The sequence below is a fragment of the Ambystoma mexicanum genome, chromosome 1q, assembly GCF_040938575.1.
Source record: "Ambystoma mexicanum isolate Mex_15411 chromosome 1q, UKY_AmexF1_1, whole genome shotgun sequence".
NCBI classification, from domain to species: domain Eukaryota; kingdom Metazoa; phylum Chordata; class Amphibia; order Caudata; family Ambystomatidae; genus Ambystoma; species Ambystoma mexicanum.
In genome coordinates, this window is record NC_090922.1 from 1,483,348,666 (window position 1) to 1,483,361,819 (window position 13,154).

Below are 13,154 nucleotides of genomic sequence, written 5' to 3' on the forward strand. Positions count from 1 at the left end.
TACCAATAAAACTATTGCCAATCATTACTTCTAAATAAACATATTGTGAGAAACAATGTTATGCAAAAGAAAAGTGTTCAAGAAATCATGTCAGGATATCTGAGCCTTTGCCTCCCCTTCCCCACGTTTTTAAGCACGGGACAAGACGGCACACTCAAGCTTAGCACAGTCTCTGGCTTCTCTAGCACGAGGATGCATTTCAAAACATCAGCATCAGGGCCTTCTGTGCCCAAGTCTATTTGCCATTCAAAAACTCTTGCTTCAGAATGCCTGATGCAACAAACAATTAAGTTCCTCTCTTCTCAGTATTTCACACATACACAATTTTGGATCCCCCTTTGCAGGACTTCAATCAGTCTCCCCAATATAATGCAAAAGAAAAGTGTTCAAGAAATATGTCGGGATGCTTAGGCCGTTGGCTCCCCTTCTCCATGTTTTCAGCACGGGACAAGGCGGGACACTCTGGCTTTTCTAGCACAACGATGCAATTCAAATTCTCAGTATCAGGACCTTCGGTGCCAAAGTCTCTGCCATTCAAAGTCTCTTATTTCAGAGGGCCTAATGCGACAAACATTCAAAGTTCCTTTCTCCTCATGATTCTCAAATGCACAACTTCTCAGGTGATTCACTGTTCACCCCGGGTCCCCCTCCGCTGGGATCAGACCCACTTTATCCAATATCCAAACTTTCTTTGCTATATCAAAATCGAAGACTTTCGACTGTGTGGAGGATTTTGTTTGACCGTTCGCAGGACCACTTCGATTCACAATTATCTGTTCTCTTCTTGATAGAACCCTTTAACTTTCACTTCTGTCACTTCTCAGCTGGATACCTTACAGAGACCTTTGATTGAACATCCACGCGGTGCCGGACGACTCTGTCAAAGGCATCGTATCTTGCTTTTCAAAGTTCTAACACTCAACCTTGGCTACAACACAGACCAGTCTTGTATCAGTCTCCCCAACTCACCGGCTGTGTTGATTTCACTGACGCTGCTTTGTTCTTGGGGCAAAGGACGGTACCACTGCAGCTGTTGCTTCTCCCCGCCTAGATTAGTGACGCGGAACGGCCCGTGTATCTCTGTCACACAATCCTACATTCTTCAGCCTGGTTTCCTGGTCTTGCGCTTTCTAATCTTGAGGGCTCTTGAAAGTAACGTTTTCTTGTCGGAAAGGTCAAGGGAATTTCCTTCCTTGCGGTCCCCTCCCGTTTGGCCATCTCTCTCCTCTTGTTCAGCTGCCAACTCGAAACTGCTGTTTTCTTGTGTGCTTTGCCTCGCTCAGAGTGTGCTCTTGTGCTCTGCTTTTTATACGTGTGGGGAAGTTTAATGGAAGTCGGGTGTGAGTAATTGCTTGACCTCGCATGACTAATGCATTGGGATATGCCGAGTATACTGCTCATGTGTTAGTCTGTTTTCTCCCATAGTGGGCTGTCCGTGAGACTCCCATAGCGGGCTGTCCATGTGAAAGTGTTTGTGTTCGAAAGGGCGGGCTAGGGGTAGGGTTTCTAGGTATCCTATCTGATAGGATGTGGTAAAGATGTTAGTGGGAAGGGGATACCGCATCTCGCCATTCGGCCTCCCACTCCCTGAAGACCCCTCACCCAGGTGATCCTCCCTCATTGGTCCACCCCCAGGACCTGGATCCAAAAGAAATGGCTGTGTCCTGGCCACCTGGATGAAAGATCCCTGGGGACTAGTGGGTGAGACACTTTTTTGGTTCTCAAATAGCACACCCCCCCTTATGTGGAGTGCTGGGGGATACAATGTATCCCTTTGCTTACTTGCATGTAGCATTTGTGTTACAATTGCAGGTTTACCTGAATGGCTAGTGCCAGTGTTTTTACCTTGGTAACATTTTAGTCATTTTTACTCACTGGCTGTTAAATCAGCCTCGGTAATGCACAGAATGGCCACCAGTCTGCCAGAATGGTGGGCCCCTTCTTTTTTGCCATTTATAAGTATCTTTGTTGTTTCTGAGGTCTTCCCCCTATGTTCTAGGCGAGAATGACCTCAGTGGAAGTTTTGTCTTTGGCGGGAATACTTTGTATTCCCGGCCCAGGCTCCAGAGTATCTGAGAAAGCAGGAGGCGAGGGAGGAGGCAGCCCTTTGTCTTTCATCTTGCCTGAAAGGAACCAAGTACCCAAGGGGGGGGGGTGTGGCTTCTCTTATTGGACAGCCAGATCGCCCCTTCCTGTAAAGTGCAGGGAGAGATTTCAGACGTTGTGCTGTAGTTCCTGATAAATACTCCGAACCTGGAAGCTGCTGACAAGTCGACCACTGGAGCTGAAACCAAATAGGATGTTGAAGTGATTTCCAGCGACCAGAAAGCCTGCTCTGTAACGAGAGCCTGATGGAACCTTTCCTTCCAGTCGACCTGGGGGTCCCAAATGCGACGACTCCTACTCAGAGACATGTGAAATCCACTAGTCTCAAGAAGACTGCATTTTGAGCCATCCAGTGACGTGCAGTGACCTTGCTGGCCACAAACTGCCAATACCCTGGGACCTTGAATCTGAGTGCGGTGCATGGTCCGAATCCAGCTGAAACTATGGTGAACTCTTGCTGGACCGCCAGAGACACACTTCGAATCCATGAAGTTCCCTCACCAGAGTGCAGGACAGAGAGAGTGAAGAGAATCGGGCCGGCAATATTCGTACTTCATCTGGCTGCTGTAAAAAGGTGCCAAAAACGCATAGCCGCGAAAATACATGGAAAAACCTTTGGTGGAAGCCTCCACTGATGACTGCTGCTGCAAGTTCCCATCCAGTGTCCAATTCTTTTGTCTACAGACGATGAATCCAAGGACCGGGTCCTATGCTGCTGCATCCTGAAGGCATCCACCCAGAAGCTCTTAATTTCTCCTAAGGTACTGTGTGGGCTTGGGTAATACTTACTTTACATCTGGTGTGCATCCTGTGAGGCTGAGTGGGTGCTTTGTGTGGTTGGGAGCTATCCCATACCACTTGCCCAGGCCGAATACTGGAACACATATAGGGAGCATTATGTAAAGTCCCTTAACACTTTAACTAACTCTGAAAGTGAATACTTACTTGTTTAAGAAGATCTCCTATGGAACTTTAACCTTCCTGTAACTGAACCCTATCCCAACCTGCCTACAGCTGGCACCTAGACCACTAGGGTCCCTCTTCTGCTTCTGAGATAATTCATGCAGTGGATTAGGGAAGGACGGGATAAGAAGGTGATTCTGCCTTGAAAGTATAACAAGTGTAAAAGTACTTGCTTGCTAAAGAAGCTAGTGTGGTAATTGTATCTCTGTGAAAGAAGTAGTTAGAAAGTGTCATTAAGTTTATGCTTACCTTCGAGTTGCATTCTGCCCCTCTAAAAAGTGTATACGTTGCTTTACTAACTTTGAATAGTGCCCCCCCCTTCTAAAAAGTAATTAGTATTGGTACTGTTGCAGTATTCTTAACTGAATGAGTGTAAAAGCTTACCAATATGGTTTACCTACATTGAATATATTGGGTTTTGGTTTCCCTGATCTGCTTTATACAGACGTAAAACAGTTTAGAAGTCAATACTTGTCTTATGAGTTGCGCTCCGGATTCTCCTTTCTACACGTGGCGCGGCATCCACATTGCTTTTTCATTTTTTTCTTTTCTTTTTCTCTTTTGCATCCGAAAGTGTGCGTGTTGGTGAGGCACTGCAGCAATGCTGCTATCATCTGTGCCCTGCACCTGGCCGTTCTACGGCATAAATGTGCATATTGATGCCTCCATTGTTCCATGGCTGCCCTCTGCATCGGCACAGGAGTGCCTCTGAGGGTTGCCATAGAAACTGTGTCAACACAGCTTCTGATTGTCCAGGCGCACCGTCTTCTCCAGCAGTGCGATGCCGGCAGGCGTGAAGTCGGCCCCCACCACAAGGCCCTCACTTCAAGGCCATGTCTGCTCTCTGTCCGCTACCATGACGCTCCAAGGTGAGACGCTATCCCCTCATGGTATGCCTGATTGTGCCTTCCAACTTGACCCTCCTCATCTCCATGTAGCAGCCGCCCTGCTACATGGGGTTAGGCTCCATGTATGTGCCCATCTGATTTGACTTTTGCATCTTCATGTAGCAGCCGCCCTGCTACATGGGGTTAGGCTCCATGTATGTGCCCATCTGATTTGACTTTTGTATCTCCATGTAGCAGCCGCCCTGCAGCACTGGGTTAGGCTCCATGAATATGCTCACTTTGAATTCCTTTTGCACTTTGCGTGTGCGATTTAATTACCTCTGTACGTTTCTCTATGATGTAATCACTGCATGCGCTTCCTTTCTGTAACCAGAAGCACTGTAACCAATCTCTTAAGCATAAGCGCCTAGATACCTCTGGGCTTTGTGCGTTAAATAAAAAAAAATAATAATAAATCGAATTGAAGCCCATAAGTATATGGTAACTTAACTTGAATAGCTGCTGGTCTTCTCAACTTGTAGCACTGGCTTGTGCCTCCCATGAAAGTATTTGGACCATTTCCAAAATAGTCATGGGGTCAATTACTTACCTTGAAATACATTGTGTCTTTCTTAAATTGTAATAGTGTTTTGCTTTCCCTGATTTGCTTACTGCATTCTGAAATAGTTATTAAGTTTTCATACTTGTCGTTGAGTAGTTTAAGGCCCCTCCAGAAAGTATGAGTTGCTTTACTAGCTCCAAACTGAGTTCTAAAAAGTATACTTGCAAAGGGTTGGTTTATTGTGTGATTTCAATGTACATATCCCTCAAAATCCCTAATGCCGTCTCTGGTAGAATCTTTTAAAATTCAACCTGCAACCCATGAGGTCCAGGAGTCTTTCCAATAATCAATTTGCTAATGGCAAACCTAATCTCATCAGTAGTCACAACCTTGTTAAGAACATCCCTTTTCTACATTTGTAATTTTTGGGACAACAAGATTGTCTAAAAAATGTTCTCCAAGACCCGTAATGCCGGACTCATTCCTGTACAGAGCTGCATAGAATTCCTTGAAAACCGTATTAATCTCATAGGGACTAAAAGTAGCTACTCCACTCGCACCTGTTATTGAAGTTATAGCCCCTTCCGAAAGTTGTTGTCTAAGCCTGTAGGTAAGCCACCTGTCACACTTTTCTCCCCCTTCAAAGTATGTATATTTGATCCTATATAATTCTCTCAGCTCTCGCAGTCAAAATATCATTCATTTCCTTCTTCAGTTTTTTTAACTCTCTTCTATTATTATTGTCACTTGGGTCATACACCAGGTAATTTGTTACGTCAACAATACGCGCTTCAGTGTCAGATCTCACCTTATCCATTTTCTTCCTTTTGCTACTAGATAAGCTCGAAACAAGGCCTCTCATAGTACATTTGAATGCCTCCCAAGTAATTTTCTTAATGAGCTCATCCGCCTGATTCTCTGTTACAAAATATTCAGCCTCTGACTTAATCTTCTCTAATAAATCCTCATCATGTAAAATAGAGGTATTCATTTTCCAAGTCTAAAGTCAGGCCCAAAAATATCGGTGCATGATCAGTGACTGTGATAGAACCAATATTACTATTCTTAAGATTCGCTGTCATTTTACCCACTGTAAAAAACATGTCAATTTGCGAATATGTAGTGTGTGAACCAGAATAAAATGTGAATTCTCTTGTGTCAGGATGTTGCAATCTTTCAAATCAAAGTCAGTAGCAAGTGTCTGAAACAAGCAATAATGTGTGTCTTTCCTCCGAAAAGTCCTTCGTCCACTGCGATCAATTGATGGATCACCTACTAAATTGAAGTCACTTCCAAGTATAATGTTAGGTGAATCTAAAGCTAGCAAGAATTGTGCAACGTCCCTAAAAAAAGAGCCATCATCCATGGATGGAGCATAAATATTGCACAACATAGATTTGACACCCTGTATATCCACCTGGAGTGCAACGATTCTACCTTCCTTGTCTGAACACTTTCTCACTACTTTTACTGGAGAACCTTTCCGTATCAAACTGGCAACCCCTCTACTTTTAGAAGAATAACAGGAGGCAAAAAAATCACCTACCCATTTCTTTTGTAATTTACATATCTCATCCTTCAATAAGTGAATTTCTTGCAGAAAATAAACGTCACATTTCATGTCTTCAATATAATCAAAAACCTTCTGCCGTTTGACAGGATTGTTAATGCCATTAACATTCCAAGAGGTGACAGATAGCTGAGACCCCTTAATCAACGGCATTTCAGAAACCAGGAAATGGTTCAAAAGACTAAGTACTAGTTCAAAGACTCTATAAGCAAAAGAAACCCCCTCCCTACTCCCCTGAAACCGAAGTATGAAGCCAACGTCAACAAGCGCTAAAATAAAAACCCTAGTACTCCTGGAACCCCTCCCACCCTGATGAAACAAAAATCAAGTTTAACAACCAACCATGAATCCCTACCCATCAGAGTAATACCATATACTGTCGTTCTATCAAGTACAATTTACCCTAAGAAAGTTAATCCATCAATCCCAGCCCCATTCGTCCAAAAAACAGAACTTTCACCTTAAAGTTACTAATATTGTCCCAATTCAAATGCCTATAGAATAAATAAAAGCGCCATTCCCAAGGAGCGACTATCCCCCTAAACTAAGCAAATGCCCAAGAATAGCAATTTCTTTATAAAATGCAATAAGTATTTCAATCCACCAATGCCCTGACAACTTCCAGACAGAAGGAACATAAACAGAACATCACAGCGGCTTCAGATTCATACGTGCCAATCCTTTTGTGCGTTCCAATCTAAAAAAAAAAAAGAAAATCTTTAAACCAAAGTAGAACGCATTGTCTATTATCATGAACACATCACCGTAAAATCCTGGGCAATCTTCGAAACAAGGCAAATCTATATAACGTGTAGCATATCAGTGCAGTGTCTAACTTCTGCATTGAATAATTCTGCGCAATCTGGTCTCTTGCAGCAAAAATTGCGCTGGTATAAACAAGGAAATACAATGGCGTTGTCCAATGCGCTTATGAAATCTGTGCAAGAGCCAATGTCTCAGCTGTTCCCTTTTGTTGTGTTGTGGTCGCAAATGCGTTATCATTGTTTTGTTTCAGAATTCAACATCAATCTTGCTTTGCAGTTCTCCGTGTGTTAAGCACATGCAGTTTTTAATTAGTCGCCCCTCTTCTCCGAGTGTCCAAAGTGTGTCATTATCCTTCCTAACACAGGACTCTGAACGTGCCCTAAAACCTGCCCCTACTGGGAACTGGCAACCTCTTTATATGCATGTATGTTGATGTGTTGTGCCAATCAAGTGGTCTCTGAGAAAGCACCAGTAACTTCAGGGCAGAAGACCAGTGTTTTAACACTCCCCTGAAAAGGTGCGTGGGGCATGGGCATCGTGAGCACATTCTGGAAGGGGGTGGGAGCACAACCATGGAGCGTGCTGTTAAAAGCAGGGCCTTCTAATGTTAGAGCTGTGCGCCCTGGCACATCACACCATATCCATGTCCTAAATGACATTCAGGCCCGCCAATCCTTTCTGACTCACCTGGGGACCTCCAGAGGCGCACCACACACCCAGCGCATGGTCAGCAATATCCGGAATCTATTAATGACTTTGTCACAAGCCCGAGATTCAGATGAGGACATAGCAGTGTTCTCTCTGGACGCTGAGAAAGTGTTTGACCAAGCCAATTTGCAATATCTATTCTCGGTCTTACGTGCAATGAATTTTGGAGAAGAATATATTTCGTGGGTTGCCCTTTTGTATGCTCATCCTACTGCGGATGTTAAGACAAATGGTTTGTTATCGGAATCTTTTACCTTGCAGAGGGGTACTAGGCAGGGATTTCCGGTCTTGCCATTGTTATTTGTATTGGCCATTGAGCCTCTACCAATTGCTTTGCAATGTGATTTGAACTTGAAAGGCGTACCCTTTCAAGGAGTTGAGCAAAAAACATGGTTTTATGCGGATGATCTTCTGCTGGTGTTGCGAGATCTGGAGGTGTCTTTACCAGCTCTAATAAACCCACTTGATCGATTTCATGAGGTGGTTGGGTATAAAATCAATTGGTCAAAGTCTGAAGTTTTGCCAATTACTCAATGTTGTGATAAATCTTTAGTGACTAACTGGGCTTCCAATGGTGCATGAACAGAATGAAGTATTTAGGTGTTTGGTTAACTCCTGTAGTTAGTGATATGGTGGAGGAGAACTTGGGGAGGCCTGCAGGGATCTAAAAATGAGTGTCCAGAGGTGGTCTTTATTGCATTTATCGCTATGGGGCAAGGTGAATGCTTTGAAGATGAATGCCGCGCCAAAAGTCAATTATATATTGAGCATGCTTCCCATGAAAATATGTCAACATTATTGGAGATTAATTGATGGTCTATTACAAACCTTTGTCTTGGATGGGAAGCCTTGGAAACTTAAATTGTGGAAGCTTCAATTGCCAACTGAGAAGGGGGGTTTTGAGGTGCCGAATTTCAAGGCGTACCATTTGGCGTTTTCAAGCTAATTTATCCTTCCTTTTCTGGGGGATTATCCTGGGAAATGAGCGGTGGCTGAAGCAAGTTTGGTGGGGCCTATTGCCCCAAGGGCAGTGCTGACGACAATCAATAGACATGGTAATAGACTTTCCATGACTGAATTCTTAGGGGAAGTGTGGAAAAATATACATGTCATGTGTGGTTCGGTAGCGCATAAATTGCCTGATGCCTCTATCTAGATGAACCCTGCTATTAATGACCAGGACACGCCTTTATTCTGGCCGGACTGGTTTGGCGGTGGAATTAATTGGATTAGTGACATTTACAAGGATGGGAAATGGATTACTTGTGAGAAGTTGCATGCAAAATATAGCATTGATGAATTCTCTGTTGCAAATTACAGGAAACTGAAAACATTTATTGGAGAGGTTGATTGGGATGGGTGTGTAAGTATGGAACTTTTCACCAAGGATAAGGATGTGGGGAAAAAATCTCTCGCAAGCAGGGTGTATCATCAAATTATGGGAAACTGTAGAGAGAACTCGGGGCTCATGAACGAGTGGAGTAGAAGATTGAGATGTGAAATTATGTCTGGTATGTGGCATGAGATGTGTGCAAATGTGAAACTTTCCTCAATTAGTTTGAGTGAACGTTCAAGGCAAATAAAAGTTCTAAACGGGGTGTACTGGTGCCCAGAAAGACTTAAGAAGAGAGATATGTTGGACTCTAATGTATGTTGGAGTTGTGGGAATGAGGTAGGAAGTATGGAGCATTTACTCCGGGACTGTGTTCAAGTCCGTGGTTTCTGGCATGATGTGTGTACAATGTGTCTATGTGTTCTAGATCGAAAAATAGATTTGGATTTCAGAACAATGGTTTTAGGGTGTAATAATTTACTTGAGGATCTTTCTTTATCGGAGAAAAAGTTTATTCAAAGGCGCTTCAATGTGCAAAAAAATGATTTTAAGGTGATGGAAATCCCAAATTCTGCCAAAGTCTATGGATTGTATTGAAGAAATCAACAGTTTGGCTCACATTGAGAAGATTATTTACAGAAAGTTAGGCAAGTTATATTTACATGCACAAATTTGGAATGATTTCTTGAGTATGTACTAGTTCTTGAACATGTGTATAATGTTCCTTTTTTATTTTTTTCTCTTCACTGTTTATATAATTCTTCCTTCTTCCTCTTTCTATCTATCGTATAATACAAGATTGTATGCCATCTAATGTTTGCTTAATATGTAAATAAAGTATTTAAGATTGGTAAAATATATTTTAAAAAAAATAAATGTTTAATAAGAATAGGCCGGGGCTAAGCCTATGTATACCAGAATTTGCAGCTATCCTTCATTAAAATAGAGTACACTTAGAAGCGCACTTCAACACTGGACTGCTTCCAATTGTTTATTCTATTAGCTTGCACTTTTTTCTCCCTTTTTATTCAGTCTCTTTCATCCTTAATGCTTTTGTCCCGAGTTTCCTCAATCCCCTTTTCTTTTCCTTGAATTTGTCTAGTCCCTTTTTTATTTTTAAGTTGTAACCTTTTCCAGGGGACAGCTATTCTTTAGCTCACTGTTATCCTTCTTTTGCAGTTGCTGCGTGGATGAGGTTGCTGCGGAGCATGTTCTGGCTGACTCCCTGGTGCACTATGGGAGGTCTTGCTTGAGCCCAAGCACCAGGTTGCCTGTGCTCTTTGTGTTTGGGCGTCGCCTTGTGGATATAAATGACTGTGCAGCTGCTTTTCGTACTCTGTACCCTGACCAGAAGAGCCATGTTGTGGTGGTTTGCGATGTTGTGTACTCCTATATCATGGGTAAGCCGCAAGTCTCCTCCATCATCGAATCCCTGAAAAGTGGTGTTAGTTAATTTTATTGTGTAATATGTCTGTATCCTGGGCTTAGACAATCGAAATATGTATCCTGTTAGTGTGTCATTGTTTCAACTGGTGCTACCAACCTCATTTTCACAATTGTTGGTAAGTTATTTGTTCCAAAGTGAAGTGCCAACTGCTAATTATACCCTAATACCCAAACTGAGTAAAACCTATATCATCAAGAAAAACACTCTCAAGGTTAGCCTGGGTTAGGCAAGATTGTATGCAGTACCCTGTGGGAGACTGCACCAGCCTTGTCCTCATGGCAATAGGTAACCCAACATTTGGTATAAGCATGTACTACACAAGCTGGTAGAGTGACTGAGCAGCCAGGCTTATTTCAAGAGGGGTCAATGTCAGCTGTAAGGTTGTAAACAATGTGTGTGTGGACAAGGCTATTTTGTCACCCTCCTCTTTCTTTTTACCAAATATTCTTTTTGATGGGATACACAACGAGTGATGTCTATTTCACTTTAAAAAAATCAGTTTTATTTCATTTTGTAGACACATGGATGAGACACTGATACGAGCACCCTATTGTAAGATGGTATGTGCTGGGTCTAGAAAGTTACAAAATGTAAGTAAAGTCAATTTCACTTCACTTCTCTTGGAAACAGTAGTTCCGCCAAGCGAAGGTTCTGCGTGTCACAATGTAAAGAAGATGCCTATGGAGTTTGTCAGACTCCAAAGTCAAAAGAAACCGAGTCCAAATCACAGAAAAATACATGAGTGGGAAAAATGTCTCTGTCTCTCCAGGTTACAATCAAGAGGGCTGCCGTTTTTCTGCTTCCGTGCTCAAGGACTAATATATATATTGTGGACTGCATTTACCAGCAGGCTTTGTGCTTTACTGCAGACACGCCTATCTGAAGGCATGTATATAACCAGGAGGGCGCGTGCACTGCATGCGCTCACTGCAGCAAGTACCCTCAAGTACTGCTTGGCTGCTCACTCCTTGTCTCGTGAAATCAAGAGGACTGATGTTTTTCTGCTTTCATGCTCAAGGACTCATATATATATTGTGGACTGCATTTACCAGCAGGTGATTACCGACTAACGAGGCTCACAGGCTCATCTGAATTTAAGTTAGACACGCCTATCTGAAGGCGTGTATATAACCAGGAGGGCGCACGCGCATTGCAGCAAGTTGGGTGCTCACTCCTTGTCTCGTGAAATCAAGAGGACTGCTGTTTTTCTGCTTCCGTGCTCAAGGACTAATATATATATTGTGGACTGCATTTACCAGCAGGTGATTACAGCCGTATTTAAACTAACGAGGCTCACAGGCTCATCTGAATTTAAGTTATAACCTTGTTTCCTTGTTTGTTTAGGCTTTATGCTTTACTGCAGACATGCCTATCTGAAGGCATGTATATAACCAGGAGGGAACGTGCACCGCGCGCGCGCGCGTGCACTGTAGCAAGTGGCATCAAGTACCGTTTGGCTGCTTAGCCGCGGCCCACGGTACATGGTATATAAACCTTGTGAGATCAAACAGTGAGTCTTCCACTTCATACATTTTATGTTTTTATGCATGTATGCACGCCTCCGTAGGGGAATGTAAAATGTCTTATCACAATTCATAAGGCTGTATTACTTAAAACTATTGACACTTTATGCGACTTATTTGTATTTTTACTATTTTTATTTTCAATTGCTTCTCTAGTATCTTGTCCATTTTTATTATTTTGTATTATTCTCTCGTGTTAAAAAGCTTACGATCAGAGCTCAAAGCACATAAAGAGTATGCTGGACAAGCCCCTTTATGCGGGTATATACATCAAAATCAAACATGCCAGACTTACCGACACTTCCACTAACTCGGGTGGCTAATCCAGCTAAATTGTCAGCGAAAACGAAACTGGCGACTTTTACGTAAATCGATAACGCTTACGCCCATATCACGAGCAGCGACTTCTACCAAGGACATCAGATCTTTTTGTGCCAGGCTGAAGCTTATTGATACTCTACCCAATGATGCGCAAAATAATGTTGAATCTGATCCAGTCCTGGTCAATTGCAATGCTGAAATAAGTATACGAACAATAGAACCTCCTATAAATTCACCAGAAACCGCACTAGATGAAAAGAAATGCGACAGTGACTTACGAGATACTAGCTAAATCTGAGGCAGAAATAGAACCTGAACATGCAAATCAAATAATTTCGGACAATACCTTATTGCAGTAAGTGTAATCACCAGCAAATAAACAAATGCTAAAGCAACAGTTAGCATGTGTAGAAGAAATAACAGAAAGTGACGAGGTTTTTTCAAATGTTTCAATTGATGCCAGCTCCAGAAACATTACGACTTCCTCAATCACTATTTCTCCGGATTACAACGCCTGATGCTCCATGGATTGTAGCATCTCTGTTGCTGCCTATTACTTGCAACCGACTCCAAGGCGACGTCAAGCTTCCACGGAACATACGTCAGATCAACCTAGTGCTGGATTAATTGAAATCACGCTTACTGCAGTAAACACAACAATTAAAAGCCTATATGAGCTTTTTGACTCGCTTGAGGCAAAACTTAACTCTCAAGCAATTAAAATTCAAACATTTGTGGATTGGATGGAAAAAAATCCTTGTTTACCCGAGCCAGTAAATCCATCTCTTCACCAAATCGAACCTAGAAATGTGAATACTCACCTTGCACAAAATAACGTGATAGGTGCAACAACTTTTACACAGATAATTCGCCCAGTAGAATGTGGAGAAGCTGCAGTTACCGTTTTGGACTCATCATGGATCAGTTTAGAAAATCAACCAATTGATTTACGATCACCATCTAATAAAAAAATCTATGATGATTTTCAGCAACGCTTCATACTAAAGGCTGTCCAAGACACTTAATTTC

At 42.5% G+C, this 13,154-nt stretch overlaps 1 protein-coding gene across 5 annotated transcripts in view; it reads left to right on the forward strand.

Moving 5' to 3' along the window:
- The window catches only part of DPH2 (diphthamide biosynthesis 2), a 219,875-nt gene that overhangs the window by 79,675 nt on the left and 127,046 nt on the right, over positions 1 to 13,154 (forward strand). For all 5 annotated transcript variants that reach the window (XR_011293991.1, XM_069642392.1, XM_069642394.1 and 2 more), the window contains exon 4: positions 10,014 to 10,234. Coding sequence is in view for 4 of the 5 variants with exons in the window: in XM_069642392.1 (XP_069498493.1) it covers positions 10,014 to 10,234 (221 nt within the window). In the remaining variant the exon portion in view is untranslated. The remainder of the gene's footprint in view (positions 1 to 10,013; positions 10,235 to 13,154) is intronic.